This window comes from Neodiprion virginianus, chromosome 5 (genome assembly GCF_021901495.1).
Source record: "Neodiprion virginianus isolate iyNeoVirg1 chromosome 5, iyNeoVirg1.1, whole genome shotgun sequence".
Lineage (NCBI taxonomy): Eukaryota > Metazoa > Arthropoda > Insecta > Hymenoptera > Diprionidae > Neodiprion > Neodiprion virginianus.
The window spans coordinates 11,197,038-11,218,014 of NC_060881.1; the positions used below are offsets into that span (position 1 = coordinate 11,197,038).

General features: G+C 50.2%; 3 protein-coding genes across 3 annotated transcripts; all 3 read right to left on the reverse strand.

The window, feature by feature from the left end:
- Positions 1-3,412: 3,412 nt before the first annotated feature.
- On the reverse strand, positions 3,413-4,750 carry LOC124304863 (uncharacterized protein F54H12.2-like). The gene has a single exon (XM_046763581.1). It carries the CDS (start codon positions 4,748-4,750, stop codon positions 3,413-3,415), a length of 1,338 nt encoding a protein of 445 aa, XP_046619537.1.
- A 2,800-nt stretch (positions 4,751-7,550) lies between these two features.
- LOC124304502 (uncharacterized) lies at positions 7,551-9,583 on the reverse strand. Its single transcript, XM_046762820.1, has 2 exons — positions 9,282-9,583; positions 7,551-8,947 (listed from the first exon to the last, which is right to left on the reverse strand). Exons 1-2 carry the CDS (start codon positions 9,304-9,306, stop codon positions 8,223-8,225), a joined length of 750 nt encoding a protein of 249 aa, XP_046618776.1. The 5' UTR covers positions 9,307-9,583; the 3' UTR covers positions 7,551-8,222.
- On the reverse strand, positions 9,534-14,389 carry LOC124304864 (uncharacterized). The gene is made up of 2 exons (XM_046763582.1): positions 14,338-14,389; positions 9,534-13,735 (listed from the first exon to the last, which is right to left on the reverse strand). Exons 1-2 carry the CDS (start codon positions 14,387-14,389, stop codon positions 9,534-9,536), a joined length of 4,254 nt encoding a protein of 1,417 aa, XP_046619538.1.
- Positions 14,390-20,977: the final 6,588 nt, after the last annotated feature.

Sequence of the window (20,977 nt, forward strand, 5' to 3'; positions counted from 1 at the left end):
CTCAACTTTCTCAGGAATTCAAAATTTACTCTACTCTAACACGCGTACTCAGGCTACGGTCGTCAAGCAAAAGAATCGGCAAAAGAATTTCGAGTACTTTTCTACAACGCAAATACAAAACTGCTATCCGTTACTCGGCAAGCCTTTTCGGAATTATGCTGGAAATTCAATCGCGGGGACAGAAGCAGCGCTTACCTTCTATATCATTGCAACCCCCTTTCAATTCCCCTCGCGATTTTTGGGCGACTCCATTACTTCGCGAAACTCCCCGAAACGTGACTACTTATCACGACCGCCAGAACTAGAGTGGTTTCGAAAACTTACGACCTGCCGCAACACGGATCTCGATACGCCATCCCATACGTGATGTCATACCCACAAGAATACGCAATTATCGATCCGTCATCGATTTCGTCGATTGCGCAACTTGACGCGCACCTTCAATGGCATCGCTGCGCAGCACTTAGAGCTAGATCGCAATCTCGTCCTCCACGCAGCTCCATGACCTCTTGGCGGTGAGCGTGGTGCTCCCTCATCGCTAGTCGGTCCGTCGCAAGTTCGCTAGTCAATTGTTGGCGGGCTGAAGGAGGCTGCGGCGCGCCGGCCGCCAGTGGGAATCGCGTCCACCTTGGATTCCCGCGTTGCGGGGATCTGCGTCGGCTCCGCCTCGGCAGCCTCAGTAGTATAGGGGCACTTTGGGGCGTCACAACAAACCCCCCTCGCACCCCTCTCCGGCGCCAGCCCCTCGCCTAGGAGTGACTTTGGGGCGCCTTCCCCTTCCCCCGCCGCCCCTCGCCAAGGAGTGACTTTGGGACGCCTTCCCCTTCCCCCGCCGCCCCTCGCCAAGGAGTGACTTTGGGACGCCTTCCCCTTCCCCCGCCGCCCCTCGCCTAGGAGTGACTTTGGGACGCCATCCCCTTCCCCCGCCGCCCCTCGCCACGGAGCGAATTTTGGGACGCCATCCCCTTCCCCCGCCGCCCCTCGCCACGAAGCGAATTTTGGGACGCCATCCCCTTCCCCGCAGCCCCTCGCCACGGAGCGAATTTTGGGGCCCCTTCCCCTTCCCCGCAGCCCCTCGTCTAGGAGGTATTTGATTCTAGAAGCTTCTCCGGACGACCACCCCTTTCCCGCAACCCCTTACCAAGGAGCGGTTTTTCCGCCTCGAAGTTCCGCGGCCCGTCAGCCCTTCGCCTGCGACCCCCTCGCCACGTGGTGAATATCGTGTGACGACCCCTTACCCCGGGTACCGTTGACCGCGAATCAGATTCCGGACTCTACGGGATGGCCTCTGGGCCTGTGCACCCTGACCATGGGACGATCCCCTTACCCTGGTGCCCCTGGCCGTGCGGCCGATTCTGGGGCCACCTACCCATCTGGCCCCGCTACCTCCGTTCACGAAGCGAACTCTGCGACTTGGACGTTTGGGGTTACAGGTCCTCCACCCTGGCTCTCGTTCTTTCTCCATCCCTGCTCTCTGTGTCGGGTGCTCGTGTCACTGACCTTACCCAGCCGTCAGTGTTTATCCTAAGGTTTACGTGTGCTTGGAAAATATAGAATGCAAGACTATAGGCATACTTAGATGTACGAGGATCAGGGTGGGTGGGTGAGGAAACAGAACTCAATGGTGGATTGCATAGAAAAATCAAATCTCATCCTCGCAGGTTTATTCGGTTAACACAGGTGCAAATACATACATGGTTATTACAGATAACGACTAAGTGATAATTACAATGTTCTTATAATTACACAAGATATGTTATCAAGGTTTTTTATTTACCAGCCTTATAATCAGCAACATTACAATTCTTAGAGGTACAACATTGAAGACAACTTATAGGATAAATGTGATTTGAATTGATGGTGTTAGTTTTGCGTTTTGTGACATGGGCTATTCGGTTGTGGAATAATTCTGCGATACGATCGTTTCTTTCGAGGTCAGGAGTAAATATATTGAGAAAATCCCGCAGAGAAAAACCAGCAGCCATAAAGTGCATAAACATAATACAAAATTGTCCACATACATCAGAAGTGAGGCTTTGAAGTTGTCTGTCGTTCCAGTCGTATCGTCTGCAATTTCTTCGTAAAGTCCGCTTATGGTGAGGGACGAATGGTGGTAATCCGAAGCTGTCGAAGTATGTACCGTGTCCGGAGGAACTGACGAAAAATGCCACCCAGTGGCTACCGGGGCGTGTGTGATCATCCGTGTTTGACACAAAGGCTGTCGGGCGTGTCCAGATGAGGGGTATCTGATCCGCTGCAAAAACCCCGGTCTTCCCGTTCGGAATCGCCGGCATCGCGCTCCATATCTGTAGACTGTCCATTTTGTACCTCGTCTTCTTCTCCTTCTTCTTCTTCTTCGCCCTCGTTATCGGAGATAATCATACCACTCGTAGAAGATTGTGAGGAGGTACGTAAGTCAATCGCAGTAGTAAGTATTTCGTAGGGAACGGTAACTTCGCCGTCTGACGTAGGCGCAGTCGGATCAGGAGAGATTTTCAGTGAAGCGACTGACTCTGGTATTACTGGTTGTAGCGTGAAATTTCTTTTTGGTACCTGCAGTGGCTGATTACTAGTCGAACTCTCCTCTCCGGTGATTTTGGGCTTACTGGCTGACAATGCTTCTGTATAATCGTATTTATTTAGAATATCGTTGTTGTTGATCCATTTCTTCAGTTTGAGTGCGTTGTTCATCGCACATTTGAAAAATTCCTCCTTCTTAACGCCGTGGAAGAAGCACCATACCGAAGACCGTTCCAGTTTGTCGAACGCCGGGCAATCGATGTCCTCCAAGTTGAATACTTGACGCGCGGTACTACTTTCAATATATTTACATTTATCGTGTCCACGGGCAAAGATTCGATGAGCGTTACGTGCGATTTCTCGGAGGTTAACGTCTAATTGAACCAGCGAGATATCACCTTCAAACCACTCGATGCCATGAAGGTAGCAGGTTACGTAATTGTTGACGCCACGTTCTTTGAGCGGTAGATCCGTGAAGGGATATGGCGGTTCTATTAACCAGTGCGCCGAGTAGCGATGATCGATGGTGACGACTGCCACCTCTTTCGGTATAAATTTACCATAGATATTTCGAAATCCTTGAATATCTATCACGTAATCCATACTTGAACTTGAAAGAATGTAGTTGAATGAATAGAGAGCTGGAAGAGCGAACCTGCAGTGACGTAGTTTGAATGCTGACTGGCTCGGCACCGTAGTTACGGGCGTTTATATACAGCCTTGTGTTACAATCCCCGTCTCAATTTTTGTTTATCGGGTGTCTCCAGCCGGTCTGTTGCTCCCCTTGAAGACGTTGGCGTGGTGTAGTCACAGTGTTCTCTCTAACGGAAATCACCACCTGGTATGTCATAGAAGCGTTCGTGATAGGAGGGGCGTGATCTCCCTGTCTTTCTTAGCCCGAAAAATCTGTAATGACCTGACGTGCAGCATCAACTTCAATAAGATTATCAAATTCAGCGTACACTAGGCAATTCACAGTTTCTTTGAGAGCATCGTCGAACCGCACTTCGACCCTGAGAGTTCCATGTTTGATGAGCGACCAGTGCGATGTACAGTTGGCTGAGAGATCGGGGGTTAGGTCAAAAGCCAATAGACAATTTCCTTTAGCGAACTGCTGTCGGCCGATACCGTTTCCTTCGTTCAGAAAATGAATCCCCGTACCGGAGAAGAGGGTGTGATAAGCGTCCACGTAGAGTTCGTCTTTGGCAAAACTCATCTGTAGCGGCTTCGATGGGACTTGCACCCCGTCGACGTACAACGACAGGAAATTCAAAGAGTAGTTTTGAAAATTAAACGGATTGCGCTGTCTGTCGCCGTTGAAGGCTTTATTGCTGACAAAACCGATTATCACTCGTTTCGGTAGTTGTCCGAGTATGACATTGTCCAGTGTTTCTGCCTGTACTCCTGCGTGTATGGTGAAAGACTTCACCTCGACTCTGGTTACGGGATATTTTGCCGTACCTTTGGCTAGCGTCCGTGCGTGCGCCAGCAAGATTCCAGGGCTGATCTTCATTCGGCGAACGAGCAGCGAAGTTTCCAGTATGTGCAGCTTGTGGCGATTTTCGGCTTCCATGATGCAAAAACTGTCTCTTGATCTCACAAGTCGAAGACGCAGTTCCACACCGTTGATTAAAAATTTGTCTTGATTAAATACGTCACAGTGCAGATGTCCAATCAGATCAACGGTACGTGCATTGCTCATGATCCGTTTGCGTTCGATGAAACCTCGGTCAGCACCGACGGCGTCGGCGTCGTATACATCCGATACTCCATCCTCGCTGTCGTACCATAGAGCCGAAGAAAGATGGGATTTTTTGGCGGGGGGTGCGTAATTCAGTAGAGTCTCTATATATGCTCGATAGGCGTAAGAGTTGTTGGCTGGTGAGACTAGTTTTTGATTGAAGAATATATCGACTTGATTGAACATCGAGTGAAGCAGATTGTTTACCGGAGTGGCATGCGGAGTAGCCGCGTTGCCTTCGCCTGCCGGTGGGGTAGGAGCAGACGGTTGTAGCTTCACTCGTACGCTAAGCATAGTGTGTGCCAAATCGATGTACTCATCACCGTTTCCAGGTACAACAAATTCAATCGGGGAATCGTCGGTTAGAGATGATACGGGCTTGTAGTGTACCCATTGACCAGCCTCAATAGACGTCTGCGTTGGTGGTAGAGAAAACAAATCCAGTTCCGACTTCATACACTCACCCGAGTGCGCGTGCAGGAAGGCCATTGTTGATGTTTAGATTGAAGACGAGCGGCGCGTGGGCTTACCGGGGTCCGAATATGTCTGTAAGGTCCCGTTTTTTACAACACTTTTTCCGCTTAGTTTTCTTGACGGTTCCGGCACGCTTGGGTATCTTGGCCGATGTTTTCTTTTTCGACCTTCGTCTAATTTTTCTCGTAGTACCAGCTGCTCGGTGCACGCCGACAAGTCTGTTGACGCGGGCAATGTTTGACTGACGCGCTAATCCGCCGGCTCGGCTTTTATAACCGCTACCCTTCATGAGTTTATCAATTTTTTCTTCAGCAGCTCTTTTCAATTTGTGTCCTGATTCTACGAATCGACTCTTGACTGCCTGTTTGAACGGAGTGTCGTTTCTTACGTCTGTCATGACGTTCATCCCTGCACGTAGTGCTTCTCTTCCGACCGCGCGAGCACCACTGGACAGCAGAGGTAGTATTCGACGAAACAGGCCTCCCAAAAAGCTGCCGATTCCGTGCCCGCGTTGATGCGGTGCTCCTCGGTAAACCGTCTCAATGCCTCCACCGCCGAGCTGATTTTCGTAATGTTGTATATAATGAGCCATGTCGTACCTGGTATGTTTTCCCTCTCTCTCTTTTGCTGAGCGACTCCTGTGATTCCAGTCAATTACTGAACGCGTCTAAAATGCAGCGTTACCGTCAGTGTCCCGCTCGTGAATGGTGCTGGACTACCGAATTGATCTCTTATATCGATCTCGATGGTTTGAAAGTTCGTGAGCATCAGTGGTACGTAGTACAGTGGTGATAGTGTTTTCATCTCTGATTCGCCTTGTGAGATATTGTCTTTGCCGCATGTTTGAATGACTCGTAACAGCGGGGCGTAAACATCTCCAACGATACGTGGCTCCACCAGATCGCAATAAATAAACATCTGGCAGCCGGGGATCCTTGATGATTTGTTGGTTTCGGATAGCTTGCAATCTGATACCTCAACTGCACCTTCCCCAGGAGTATTGTAATGCGTGACACAGGGTATCGTTTCATTTTTCACTGGCGCATACCCCCGAGGGTGTTCAAACGTGAGTGGATAATGAATTTCGGCCAGCCCGACTTCCCAGTCTCCCGTTAGTTGAATCTGACGCGGTAACTGGGTAATGTAACAGCACGTCCGATTCTCCGGAAAAAACTGCATCGAGCTGTTGCTCGGTAAAGTCAGGTAAAACTGATCCCGGGACATTTTCTTTGATGCACGAGTCGAACGGTGAACACTCAACGACTGCGAGACATACTGCAATAACACGCTATTTTATCATCCCCGTGTTTCCCCCTCCACACGCTGAAGTTCAGGGTCGTAGAACAAGCCGTCGATTACTTCGCCGTTGAGATCCTCCAAGACGTACACTATCGGTGAACGTGCAAGCACTCGTCGGATCTTGAATAATTCTTCGCTCCAGTTTGCCGCGTAGCCTTTTTCAAATGTTCCCTTGGTTTTACTAATACGTACAAAATCATTCTTATGGAATCTCGGTTTGCCATTTGGACGCGGAGGATAACGCTTTTCCATGTGGGCACGTGCTGTAGCAGCATTGCGAAGCGTCACTTCCGACGGCGCCATGCCGATGCTCGAGTGAACTGTATTGTTGTAGGCTTGCACGATTTGTGGCAAAACATCGACGTAGCGTTGCGTCTTTTTATGCGTGAAGTAACGCCACAGGCGTTCTTTGAGTGTACGATTGAATCGCTCCACGATAGCTGCTTTCACATCGGGATTACGAGTAACACGATATCGTATTTCATTGTCGCGAAGTATCTTCTGAAAAGCACTCCCGACAAATTCTTTACCTTTGTCCGTTTGCAGTAGGTCGGGTCTGCGCGGCGTAGTGTGTAACACTTGCTCGAAACCTTCAGCAACGGTTGCGGCTGTCTTTCGTTTCAGCGGGACCACCCATGCGTACTTGCTCAATACATCGATGACCACCAGGAGATAGCGAAAACCGTTGTTGCGGCTCTTCATGGAACTCAGGTCAGCCAGGTCAGCTTCCCATACGTCGTCTATGTTGGAAACGTTGTACCTTGCTCTCGGAAATTTCCTGTGCACGGGCTTGTGTAAGGTGTAGGCATCCTGAGCTGCCAGCCATTTTCTCACCGAATCGCGAGAGTTGTTTTCGCGTGCAACATCTTCCAGAATTCGTGCTCCCGCGTAACCGGCAATATGCGAGGGATTGTAATACGTTTCTTCAAGAAGAGTCGTCATTTTTCTTCAGCCGAAGTGTTTTCCAACCGGATTTTGCTCCGGTGGCGCGTTTGCGTAGAGCGTATCCTGCGTCGTGAGAACGGCTGGTTACGGGTGTAACGTTTGCGGAACTTCGTCGCTTCGTCGGGGAACTACTGGCGTGTGTCGATAGTTGTTGCGATGTTACCGTCGGTAGACCCGGAGTGTCGAATGTGCGTATGTCTTTCCAAAGCGTATCGTTCCCCACGTATTCTCGGGGTACGTTGATCGTCTGAAGAAACCGTGCAAACTGACCAGCCCCTGTAGGAGTAAAAGTCTTCCTAGATCGCATGGCGTGATTGACCAGGTCGACGATGTTTGCGCCGGGAACTGTAACGCCGTCTAACGAGACGGTTCCTGCGGCATCCCAAGAAAATCGTTCCGGTACGCTGCCGAGTTCGCGCATCAGCATTTCGGCCTTTGCACGATACTTCTTTGGTACCGCTAACGCGACTTTCTTTGCGCGCGCTTGAACGTTGCCAGGACTCGCAGCTACGGTGGGAGATATCATTGATTCTTCGGCTGTGTTTCCGTCTTCTTCTTCCTCCTCCTCCTCCTCTTCCTCCTTCTCCTTTTCCTCGAGAACGTCTAATTTCATGGGTTTGCGTGCGTCGTTTGCAAAAAACAAATATCGTTGAAGTACCTGCTGATAGAGTTTCCATTTTTCTGCGTCGTCTTTCGACGGTTTGTTCAAGATGTCCTTCATCTCGTTGTCGAGTCTTGAAACGGGATCGGTGTGTGTGGTAGTTGTATTTCCAGGTGAAAGCGTAGTGGCTATACCCTCGCTGACGCGTTGTTGAAATCTCTCCATACTCTCCATAGGAATTAAAACCATCTTCTTTGTACGTTCCATTTTGCTACTTGGAGAAGAGGCTGGAGGCTAAAGTCCCGAGTAACGGAGCGAGCAAGAGGGTGAGAAATCCGTTCCCACGTTGAACAAGAAAACGTTTTTTGGACTTCCAGGTACCCCGGTTGCTGGCCAACCGCCGTAATGTCTGTTTATGACGTGCCAGACGATTTTTCTGAATTCTGGACAGTGCTACGTTACCCTCCAAGGTGTTCAATGCACACTCACAAATGGTCTTTACCAGCGAATTGTCGGCCGTGCGTAGCAATGCCGATCTCTGCGACGGGTTCAATTTCTGCAGAGCGTGCAGCGCTACTGCGTTTGCTTTGGTGAAATCGGCACGAGCTCTGCGACCGGACGCGGTACGGCGTATTCGAGGCATCACAGCTGAACGACTGGAACCCGGTGCGCATTGGTGACCTTTATATCCTTTCGCGGAACGTAGACATAGTGATTATCGTCCGAAGGGAAGATGTTTGATCGGAAACGGCAATTCTCCGGAGTGGATTGCTTCAGGTCGAAAAGCAGATATCCGTGTGGCGCTGCGGTAGCGTCGTGATAGGCCTCTTGAAGAAACCTCGGATCTTCGGGATACACCTGTCTGGCAAGATGTTGAATTTGGGCACGATCCCGTGGATTTTTGAAGAAGACTATGTAGTTTGCGTTGAGGGAAATATCTCGTTGACCGTTGCCCTTGTGAAAGAGATTTTGTGTTATGTAGAAAACGCTGAGGTTCTTATGATGACAGACCTTGGTAAAAAGATCAACGACGACATTGTTTGAAGCCTCTCGCATCAGATCGTCGATTACCAAAAGTTTCGGTTTTTTGTCACCCTCGTAATCGGCGTGTTGCGGTAACCCCTCGCGGTACTCTATACTCTTGTCCCCGTCGTACAACGGCTGCCATTCGTCAAAGTACCATATCACACGACTAAATCTTGTGTCGCACATTGACGTTCCATGACGCAGAAAGTTCTTGACGAAATTTGATTTACCGCACCCTGATGGCCCGGCTACAATGGCCGAAAACGGATGTTTCCAACGTGTGTCCGTCATCGAACAAGAAGAAGAAGAAGAAGAAGAAGAATCCATGGATAATGCGGGATCTATAAAAATTGAAACAATTGAAAACACGTTCTTTTACTACGCTAGCTTGCTCGCGGCGGCGGCGGCGGCGGCGGCACTCCCTTCGTGCGCTGACCATGAGCTTATTCAAGCGCACGCGGAAGCGTAACCGCGCAGGTACGAGCTCATCGGCGCGGTCGCGGTCGAGCTGATTGTGCGTGAGGCGCGTACGCCATGAGCTTATTCGTACGCGTGCGCGCAGTGATATCAGCTTGAAAACAGCGCGCCCCGCCGCGGTTTACGAGATGAATTTTTACGAGCAATGCGAGATTTTTTCACAATTTTTCATGCGTAGGGTTTAAGCGTGGTACTAACCTTTATACAGTTTGGCGGGACACATACAAGAGAGTATCTGATGGGTTGGCCTGGCGTCTCGCCGGTTGGAATAACAGGCGGTTGGGGTAAGAATCCCTTCGGTGTCCTCTGTCTGTCCGTCTATTTGTTTGTCTGTCTATCTATCTGTCGCTCAAACGCGCGCGTGGCTTGCCGTCCGGGTGTCTGTACTACCGCAGGGTGAGAAGACGGAAGCTGTGGTGTGCAACTGCTCGGAGTCTGGGATCTTCGTCATCATCCAGTGCGATAACCGTAGGGCAGCGTATCGAAACTCGTGACGCAACAACGCCTTTTCACGTACACTGGTTTACACGTTTTGTGCTCGGAGCGCGTCACGACTGCGTGCAGTTCCGTTCGGCGAATGGCGCGATACTCCAAGGGAATGGGTGCAGCGGCTTCTACCACCATCCGCTTGATGGCCTCGAAGTTGATTTTCGAGCTCGTTGCGTGATTCAGTGATATGCCTTTCACCTTGCAAATTTCCACCTCTTCACCATTCGGACGTTTAATGATAAAAGCATAGAATTTTGGCCCTCCCGAGACGAAAGCGCGTATAAAACTCCCACGGCCGTAAGACGCCAACTCGTCCGTCAGGTCGCCAAGAAAGTTACCCGTGGGAGGTTCATACTCGTTTGGCCTTCGGAGGTTTCGGGTATAAATTACTGAATCGGTGTCGTAATAGAGCACGCGCCGATCGAGCTTCTCAAGGAACGAGAAGAGCTTCAGCCGAGCCTGGGCAGTGGTGTACGAGGCAATCACGACGTTTGCCAGCGCTGACGGTTCAACGCTGTGTTGCGCGTGCGACCAACGCACGTACAACACTTCGTCGTTCACGGGCAGCAAACCGGACACCTCGACTTCAGGGTTGGTCAAAAGCTCGAGCAGCTGCTGACGCGTCTTTATGACCTCTGTTTTTACCAGATTCTCGCGTTGCCCGAACTTGCCCCAAAACGAATTTAAGCATAATTTGGAAACTGATCGCATGCCGGGATTCTTAGCAATACGGTCGCGATCTAGCCGTATACCCTCGACCCGCTCATACTCATCAAGGTAGCGCATTCGAGCCGACTCGTCCTCGCATTCAGCAGGCCAGCCGCTTGCCTCTTGCTTAATCTTGAGGAAGGTGTCGATATAGCCGGCGAAATGCCCACCTTGACGAGTAGTCGGGTCAAACGATGTCACCGTATACGACCAGATCTCGCTTATGCTCCTGATCTTGTATCCCATTTCCACGGCTTTTTTTAATTCGATCGACACCCACGTGCCCTCGAATTCTCGCGCAGCCTGGTCATCATGTCTACACTCGTCCTGGTTCAAACTCTGACAACATGAGCGGCACAAGGCAAACATGAGTTTGTCATGCATGCGCACCGGCAAAACAGGGTGATGAAGATTGCGAGGCGGTAAAACTCGGCACTTGATGAGCCCCTCAACTCGCGTGATGTCGCAACCGCTCGACCCTGTCAAGAGCTTACACTCCTCTCCAACGTAGACCGTCGGGTGGCCAACAGGGAACCTTCCATTCTTACAGATGAACGGATACAACGAGCAAACATCGACGTATCGTATTTCCTCGTACGCGTTGCCCGTTGCATCTGTTTTCACCTCGTAGTATCGGGAAGCGTTCCCCGTTCGACCGCCGTAGAACGCATCACGCGGATTGAGTGCTTCGCTCGTGGCAGTGCCAGCGATCAGCGGGTGTGTTGCCACGTACTCCCTCATCTCCTCGTTCTCCCTCAAGCTCCGATCAAACTCGCATTCCCACTGTTCCGTCACGCGGTAACCCAATTCGCGCATACGGTTGATCTTTGCACGAGTTTCCTCGTAACGCCTATCCAACGTCTCGCCGTTGACGCTACGCCTATCGCGGTTGATTCGTAAACATTTACGACAGCCGTGCCAGAAACAACCGTGAAACTCGTAGACGTGTCGCGTACCGTCGCCCGCGACATGGTATCCGTCCACCTTGCGACCCGTCTCCGGAATCCGAAACTCACGTCCGTTTCCGGCATGCCTGATGTCAATACCCAGCTCGCGCTCTTTCACGACCAACCACTCCAGAGCCTTACGAGACTGGGCATCGGCAAGACGATAGCCGCCCGGTGGCAGGATACCTATTCGCTCCGGTTGTAAAAAATTTTTACGGAACAGCACCGAACAAGCCGAGGCAATTGTCGTGCTCTCGGTAAAGGGACACACTCTGCCGCACTCCAGAAATATGTCCCTGAATGCTACGCACGCACGTCGCAGAATATCCACGTCCGACCGACAGTACGACAACAATTCCGCGTCAAAGTCGAACAGATGGTCGTTCGCTACAGCCTCGTTGTACCATGAGTAAAACTCTGCTCGCGCATCGCTACTCATGGTATCCGGAGAGTAAAACTTCGCTGCGGGGAGCGGTCCCACGTAACCCACGTTTTCAGGGGTATTGAAAAGGTGGGGAAATACACCTTTCACGGAAGTAGTCGGTAGTCCAAAAGCCTTCGGTAGCGCCGATAATGCCATAGGCATATATGCCAAGGAATCCAGAAATCGGGTGTGACCCGTTTCGAGCATAATGATCTTACTGCCGCTTAGGATGACCTGCGGCGGGTTTCCATCCCGCTCAACCATATGCCGCAGTATGAATTGCGCGTCAAAACCTTTTGCATTGTGCGCAATGCATACGATGCGGGCAAAGTCCTGAACGGGCCGAGTAGCAAAGTCTACCAACTCCTTCACCGGTTCCCTCCTGAAAACGAACTCACGCACGAGCCCGCAAGCGGAACAGCCGTTCGATATATCGGGATCGTGGATACATTGCGTACACACTTGTTGCGCTACGCACAAGTTCGGCACATGTATGTTTGTCGTCGCGTCACCGTCTACCGTCTCGCATTGCTGCGTTTCGAAATCATAAAAAATGAAGATGTAACGTTTCGGTCTTGTCGCGTCTTTCAGCGGCGTCATGAAGCAGTAGTGATTGTACGGTCTGTTGCAGCGGCAAGTGACGCAAAAACGAGTTTCACAAATGTGTGCCCTCCGCGAAAGATTTACGAATCGCTCGCAATTCCGGCATATACGCAGCGTTGCACAAACGGAACGACGCGGACTGAAGGAGCCGATCCTGCGGTGGTACTCCAGACAACCGTTACCGCGGAACACGCGTCTACAATCGGGACACTCGATTTCGCGAGACTGGCTGTTGCACGGTGGCGATGCGAGGCACTGTGGGCACTTTACGGAACATCGGTGTTCGTACCCGTTGTTAAATTTCCTATTGCAGGGTTGACAGAAAAAGGCCCCTGCTGCCGCCGCGGTTAAATTTACAATTGGGCAATAATGCTGTTCTTCGGGATAATACAGCAGATTCAATCGGTGCCTGACATCGCCTGTTCCGTTTGCTCTCACCACGGCAGTACCGTCGTAAAATGCCGCTTCGCCGGTACCTAGCCTCCCCAACTCGTACACTGTGATGAGGAATCCCTCGCGTGCCAGATAGTTCTGGAACTGTGCGATTTCATGCACTGTGCACCCCGTTGGCGGAATCTCGACACCGGCGTTCGCAACAAGATTACGCGCTTCTGCACGCTGGAAACTGGACCTAGCGAATCTCACCATCTCGTAATGCTCGTGCAGAGCGCCACTGCGGTTCGGGCCTCTCTCGGCGTGAGCCTTGGCTACAACGAGGGCACGAGGTAAACACAACCCGTCACTGTTGACAATCTGCACGACAGATTTTTTGAGTACCCCCGCGTGCGTGATCGGCTTCGGCTTTCCGCGACCCTCCGGTACTCCAACACTGTGTACCGTCACGGTGAAGACGCTGTCGACGCCAAACTCTGATGCGCTCTGGGCTACGCTGAAAACTAACTTCCAGAGGTCACTGTACCGCGAATCCCTCACCGGCCGGAACGATAACCACGCAGGACCATGATTAAAACTCTCCGCGCTAAACGTGAAACCTATGTAGTCGCTACTCCGACACATTGCTACGGCATAAGCATGCAGGTCTCTGAACGCGTCCTCCAGCCACTCCACTAGATTAACACCCGATTCAGGGGCCGCGATCTTCATTCGCAACTCACGCCCTGTGACCGCGAATTTACGAATGAATTTCGTTGATTCACCGATAACCGTGAAACGGTTACCCAGTGAATCAGCCCCGTCATCGGGTGCCTGACTTGACTCCTTCTCGCTCGCGGCTTCACTCTCCAGCCCCGATTCTCTCCCCATGTTTCCAGAGTATGCACCCTCTGTCTCGTCGTCGTCAGCATCGTCGTCGAATTCAAACGCCACGTCGGAAGCTGTCTGTGTCTCGTCATCGTCTGACTCTAATGTCACGTCAGAATCGTAATTCGGAGCCCTCCGGGCCCTACCCCCGCCGATCTGTACGCCCGAGGTACTGGCGCCCTCGTTCACGCGAAACGGACCAACAGTTTGCATAAGACCCCCTGTTGTACATATAAAACAAAAATAAGACTAAACCCCCATGGTAAAGCGTCGTCAATCCGCAAGTATAGTTGAATTTCGCGGTTTTACTAGAAACGCACACCCTAGAGTACCCGCGTGATTAGGTCCCCTAAAAAATATCCTCGTCCATCGCCGGCGGAGTATAACTCATCTGAGTGAATATTCCACTCTCGGGTGTCTGCGGCCACGAGAATATTATCGCCTCATCCATTGGGGATATGGAATAATTGTCTCCTTCTTCTTCTGCTACCGCCGGCTCATGAGCATCGACCGGATCTAATTACCCGCCCCCACCAGAGAAGAAATTGCTCGTGAGTTCATATCAAAATACCTAGTCTGCATTTTTTGTTTTCAAACTTTTCCTATATACCTTGAATTTCCAACACTCCTGACGGACCTGGACGTGACAACACTAAGGTCGACGCCTGTGATGAATCGATTTCTGCAACGGACACAATAACCTTCAGTACACGCGTGAAAGAAGAATTCTAGAACTCTTGGAACACCGCTCACGCACAACGTATTTACACACGGGTACTCCATGATATACGGCATATCGTACAGACAAATCATCTGGACTTACCGTCACGAGCTCCGACAGAAATCGGCTCCTCGGCGGACCTATCGTTCACCATCGTCTCATTCACCCCTGCCTCTCCCGCAATCGCCAACTCCTCGCAGGCAACACAGCCCTCGAGAAGAGCTGCCTCGTTCTCGCTGGTATCCATCATGAATTCTAACACAAGGAAATTTTGATATACCACTCGCGCACAACGTATTTATACGCGACAACTCCCTGCTACGTCACAGCGTACGGACAATCATCCGGACTTACCGTCACGAGCGGTAGAAACCGGCTCCTCGGTGGGCCTCCCCAGCGCTACTCCTTGCGACGCAATCGTCTCATCGGCGACGTCGACGACGATATCACAAAGAGCCGCCTCATTCTCCGCGGAGTCCTCCAGCATCGCGCGGAATTCTAACGGTTGGAAAACTTGATCTAAATTTTTCCATATTACATATTTTCTTTTATCTTTTTACCCCACTCTGAAGATCCGGTAATTCAAACTCCACACAAACGTACACTGCGCACAACACAAATAACAACTTACCGTTTCGCTCGTTGTACTCAGCCATCAGCGCCCGAACAACGGCGAAGCGGGTGGCACCCCGCTGACGAATTACACTCGCGGCTACACTGAGGCACTCGTAACCCCGCAACGCACCGGTGCTGTGGAGGTGCGCCAGGGCCCGTGCCCCGCAGACCGCCAGAAGCTCTCGCAAATGCCGAAGCAATTCTGCATGTGACATGCGGAACAACAGCTCCCGACGAAAAACAGGGCACACCCGCACAAGACTCGCGTTAGCCCTCCTAGCCTGGCTAGCTGCCTTCACCACCGCGTAACGGAGATCGTTAATTGATTGCATTATTTAAAAAATATGGCAATAATTGACACAGAATCGTTGTTTTCGCCAACACTGCGATTTTCTAACTGAGAAGATCTCCGGGCCCACAACCATTTATAAGTTCAACAGGTTGGGTTTTGTTTAGGCCAAATGCTATTACAATACGTTACCACGCCGCTTCTTGAGCTAAGTATACGAAATTTTACTATGGTCCGCTAGCGTAAACCTTCCGTGGCGGTTCGCGGTGAGACACCCGCAGCCAGGGTGAAAATAAACCAAAGCCATCCGGACCCAACGCGGAGGCTGCCTGCTACATATGGCAAAACAAATCTATTGACAGCGATAATCATGGTTTTCTCATAATTAAACAAAGTTGTACAGCTGACGTCATTTATCCTGTTGAAAAACTTGCATGCCCTAAAGCCTACTTTGATTAACGGGAGAACGGGTATTCGTCGAGACATATGAAATTTAGAGATAAAATAGAAAACGATCCGATGGATTCACTCGCAATTCCTACCTCAAATCGTGGAGCTGATTCGGCGGTTGGTGACGGTTAGAAACAAGTGAATTTGAGAATAATGTTAATACTCTTCTCATGCGACGTCTATGTATACCGCCATCGATAAACTGCAACTGTTTGTACCACCCTCAGAATAGGAAACGAGTTATAAACCTAATGCATACTGGACCTATGGAGATTGTAGACTCATCTTGAGACATCAAAATGATACAGCCGGTGAGACCCCCCTTTTGTATTCCTTCGTCCACTGAGGCATAACAATCAACATACCGTAAGAGCGTACGTTGGAAAAACAGGGACCAGCCTACCGTCCGACGCAAGGCCCAAACATTGCAAGCGTAACACGGTCCATGCTGTATACACCCACAGCTCTTCCCATCATCTTTCTTCTGTTACAATGATTACGTATACGTCCCTCGATAGACTGCAACTGTTTGCACCACCCTAGGGAACGGAAACTAGATATAAACCTAATGCAGACCTACGGAGCTTGTAGACTCATCTTGCGAATACGAAATGATACACCCGGTGAGGCCCCTTCGTATTCCCGCGACGACCACTAAGGCATAACAAACACCATATCCTAAGGCTGTACGTTGGAAAAGCGGGGACCAGCCTACCGTCCGACGCAAGGCCCAAACATTGCAAGTATAACACGGTCCATGCTGTATACACCCACAGCTCTTCCCATCATCTTTTTTCTGTTACAATGATTACGTATACGTCCCTCGATAGACTGCAACTGTTTGCACCAGCCTCAGAAACGGAAACGAGATATAAACCTAATGCAGGCCTACGGAGATTGTAGACTCATCTTGCGACAACGAAATGATACACCCGGTGAGGCCCCTTTGTATTTCCTCGTCGACCACTAAGGCATAACAAACAACATACCCTAAGGCTGTACGTCGGAAAAGCGCGGGCCAGCCTACGAACCGTCACAAGTCCCAAACATTACGTGTATAACATGAACCATGCTGTCTACTCCCGTAACCCTTCCCATTATTTTCTTCTCTTGCAATGTCTACGTATACATACCTCGATAGACTGCAACTGTTTGCACCGACCATAGCTCCGAATTCGAGCTCTAAACCTAATGCAAGTTTGATACAGGCCTATCGAGATCGTTGGGTTTTCTGGCGACATATTTACATTTGTCTTACTCCCCATCGTGGAAACGAAATATAATCAACGGCGTAAGCTTGATATAGTCTGGTAAGGAACGCCTGAATCATACGAGGCGTTAGAATTTCGTTAATTCTTTTTAGTCACGCTGCAAACGCCATTTTGTAGAGTGGGGGGTTACACCCTCTATATTCAAGTGAGATACAAAAGAGCGTCAGTCTTGCGACAACTACGGAAGAATCCTCACGTGAACTATGGCTACATCCAAATCTTCTGCACCAATGGGCAACGTGAATAAAATGTATAAAACATTTACGAAGGCTTTGAAAAAGACTGAGAAAAATCTGCTGTTGTCGACAACGTATAGTCTAAATAATTCTTTTACGAAGAAAATAGTCATCGGTCTCGGTCTACGGCTCGACGATCAGTTTGAACCGGTCATCAAACTCGTCAACAACTCCTCCGGAGGCGTGCGTCTGACACCAGCGGCCTGGTCGCGACTCGCAGATGAGTTGGACAATATCTCCGAATACCTTGACATAGAAGGATACACCGATGCCCAATGGTATTTTAATCGGATTGAGCTTGGTGGCTGCAACGTCGAATTGTCAACAGCACACGGTGAGCGAGCCGTCAGATTTGAAATACCTACGGAATCCGAAGTCACCGAATCAGAAGATAAGGAATCAGACTGCGCAGACACGGCCACCCAGGATGAGAACTTTCAGTCACCCGCCAAACGCCAGAAAGTGTATCAACCCACCATTGTAATGCAGAAATCCACATTCAACGGACTTAAAGCTATATTTGTGTGTGTCGACGAACGGCTACGAAGGCTTCAGCGTTTAGCCCATTCGGTAAACGAGTGCAAGAAATCATACGTCGCATACATAGCCGAGAAAGTGAATCTGACGCAGCTCAAGGAACCGAGTCTTCATCGCATCAGGCAAATAGCGGAGAAGGAATACGGCGCTGTCCTAGAACACATCGCGTCGTCAGTGAATCCTGCCTTTGCCGAGAATTACCTCAGTATTGTTCTCCTTGAAATTACCCGCCTGTTTCCATCATACCTCGCTGCTGAAATCAAGCAGGCCATCGAAACTGAGGACAAAGCCTTAGCCAGCCTCTGAACAAACTATTTCGACACTACCATCATCAAGCATCGGGATAACCTCCTGTCCGCTATTTCGCAATGAAGACCAAGGGCACCGTACAACTCGAAATTAATCAAGAGGAAATATCAGACGTATGTGTTACCCTGAGAATTTTTTCGTGTGAAGAGACTCGGATCAACACGGCTACACCCCGCCAAGCGAACGCAGATGCTGTAGATGAACCATTGTACGTGCCCGAAGAACAGCCTTATCCATGGGTGGTACTGTCTATACTCGTGATTGCTATAATTATTATAAGTATAGTGGTGATGTGGGGCGCTGTAACTATAACAAATAAAAACATCCTGCTCCAACAACAAGCAAACAAATAGTAATAACCATGTATGTATTTGCACCTGCGTTAACCGAATAAACCTGCGAGGATGAGATTTGATTTTTCTATGCAATCCACCATTGAGTTCTGTTTCCTCACCCACCCACCCTGATCCTCGTACATCTAAGTATGCCTATAGTCTTGCATTAAGAAAGAGAGAGAGTGACCAGGTCTATATTTTCCAAGCGCACGTAAACCTTAGGATAAACACTGACGGCTGGGTAAGGTCAGTGACACGAGCACCCGACACAGAGAGCAGCGATGGAGAAAGAACGAGAGCCGGGGTGGAGGACCTGTAACCCCAAACGTCCAAGTCGCAGAGTTCGCTTCGTGAACGGAGGTAGCGGGGCCAGATGGGTAGGTGGCCCCAGAATCGGCCGCACGGCCAGGGGCACCAGGGTAAGGGGATCGTCCCATGGTCAGGGTGCACAGGCCCAGAGGCCATCCCGTAGAGTCCGGAATCTGATTCGCGGTCAACGGTACCCGGGGTAAGGGGTCGTCACACGATATTCACCACGTGGCGAGGGGGTCGCAGGCGAAGGGCTGACGGGCCGCGGAACTTCGAGGCGGAAAAACCGCTCCTTGGTAAGGGGTTGCGGGAAAGGGGTGGTCGTCCGGAGAAGCTTCTAGAATAAAATACCTCCTAGACGAGGGGCTGCGGGGAAGGGGAAGGGGCCCCAAAATTCGCTCCGTGGCGAGGGGCTGCGGGGAAGGGGATGGCGTCCCAAAATTCGCTTCGTGGCGAGGGGCGGCGGGGGAAGGGGATGGCGTCCCAAAATTCGCTCCGCGGCGAGGGGCGGCGGGGGAAGGGGATGGCGTCCCAAAATTCGCTCCGTGGCGAGGGGCGGCGGGGGAAGGGGATGGCGTCCCAAAGTCACTCCTAGGCGAGGGGCGGCGGGGGAAGGGGAAGGCGTCCCAAAGTCATTCCTTGGCGAGGGGCGGCGGGGGAAGGGGAAGGCGTCCCAAAGTCACTCCTAGGCGAGGGGCGGCGGGGGAAGGGGAAGGCGCCCCAAAGTCACTCCTAGGCGAGGGGCTGGCGCCGGAGAGGGGTGCGAGGGGGGTTTGTTGTGACGCCCCAAAGTGCCCCTATACTACTAGCCTCGACATCCTTCCTTTGCAATTGTCGCTGGTCCGCCACTCCGCAATTTCCTTGAATTCGGTGCCGACTTCTTGCCTGATGTCGCTGTAGCTTGAAAAATAAAAAAAACAAAAAACCTGAAATATCTTACGCTATTCGCTAAGGTGTCCGCTCTCGTTGTTTCGTATGCGTGACTCTAGTCCTGGCGCTCTTCTGCAAAAAACTTCGCGACTCAAAATCGGAAATTTCTAAATTTTGGTTCCGCCCAGGGTTCAAGGAGCCCCTTGTAACGGGCATCAAAAATGCCACATTACAATACATGTATGATCATATGGAATAATCAACATTTTCCTCCCTTTAGGCGGTGCCATACCCCCATTTGGTCGTTTACCCACCGAAAACGTTGGATCCAACAATTGAAAGATCATTGATTTTTTTTTTATCACAATCGGCCCGGTTTATTGTTCTTTGCATTATACTTTGACATCGCCGGTCGACTCTCGATTCAAATATTTACGAGAAATTTTGCATGTATATCTCGAAATATATGCCGAAACAACGAAGTTTACAATGTATTACTTTGTATGCGATCACGGATGCCCCCAAATCTATCTACGAATTTTACGATCGTCAGTCGCAACTCGTGTTACGAATACTCAACATCGTAATCTCGTAATAAGGGAGTAACTTCTGTATGTGCTTTGTTGCGTCGAAAAACATACAACAATGGATAAAAACAAACCGCAACGTGCGCGCGATCTCTGCGCTTACCTTGGTTGTAACAATTCGAAATTTACGGGAACAAAACTATACAGGTTTCCTGTGGCAGGAGATTGCCGCCTTGATGCGTGGGTTTAAAATATCGGTCAGTGTTGCATTGTAATTATTTGCATTTTTTCTCGGAATGGAAAAATGCAAGAATCTCGGAGAACAGTGAAATCTAAAATAACTAACGCTATGCGAAAAAGGGTGTACTGAAGAATGATTGGTATATTTATTTCTTAATTTTTTTTTCGATTCCATCCAGCATACAATTAAAAATAATCTTCAGTGTTGAAGCTGGAATCATCTCCTCACCCTGAATGGGTGGGAGATGATTGTTAGGGGGGTTGGTCGGGGGTTTCTTTAGGGCGCGATTTTTGTTTGCCCCGTCTTGTTGCCGATGATACAGCTCACTCTGCTGCCGTTGGCGCCTGCATGAACGCGAGTTTTTCTTCGGTTTTTCTGTAAAAATAATCTTAATTAAATGGGTTTTTGTAACATTCGAATACATAAGGGTGCGTCGGTCTCGAGCATTTGTTTAAAAATTTGTGTTTCAACTTGGTGTTGAGACGCTGAAGCGTCTCTTGATTATTTTGATGTCAAGATTCTCAGGAGACCGAAATTGAGAGGAGTAGATAATTTCATATAATATGAGAAATCAAACGTACTTGGTAGCTGTTGGTTGCCGCCTGCAGTCGAGGTCGCTGGCTGCCGTAGGTGGATTCGCGGCTACCACGCCGTTCGCCACAGTAGTAGGTGGGTCGGCAGCTCGAGTTTCGGCGAGCCCTCTGCAACAGGGACAATAAAAGCGCATTAAAAATATGGGCCAATGTCACTAGC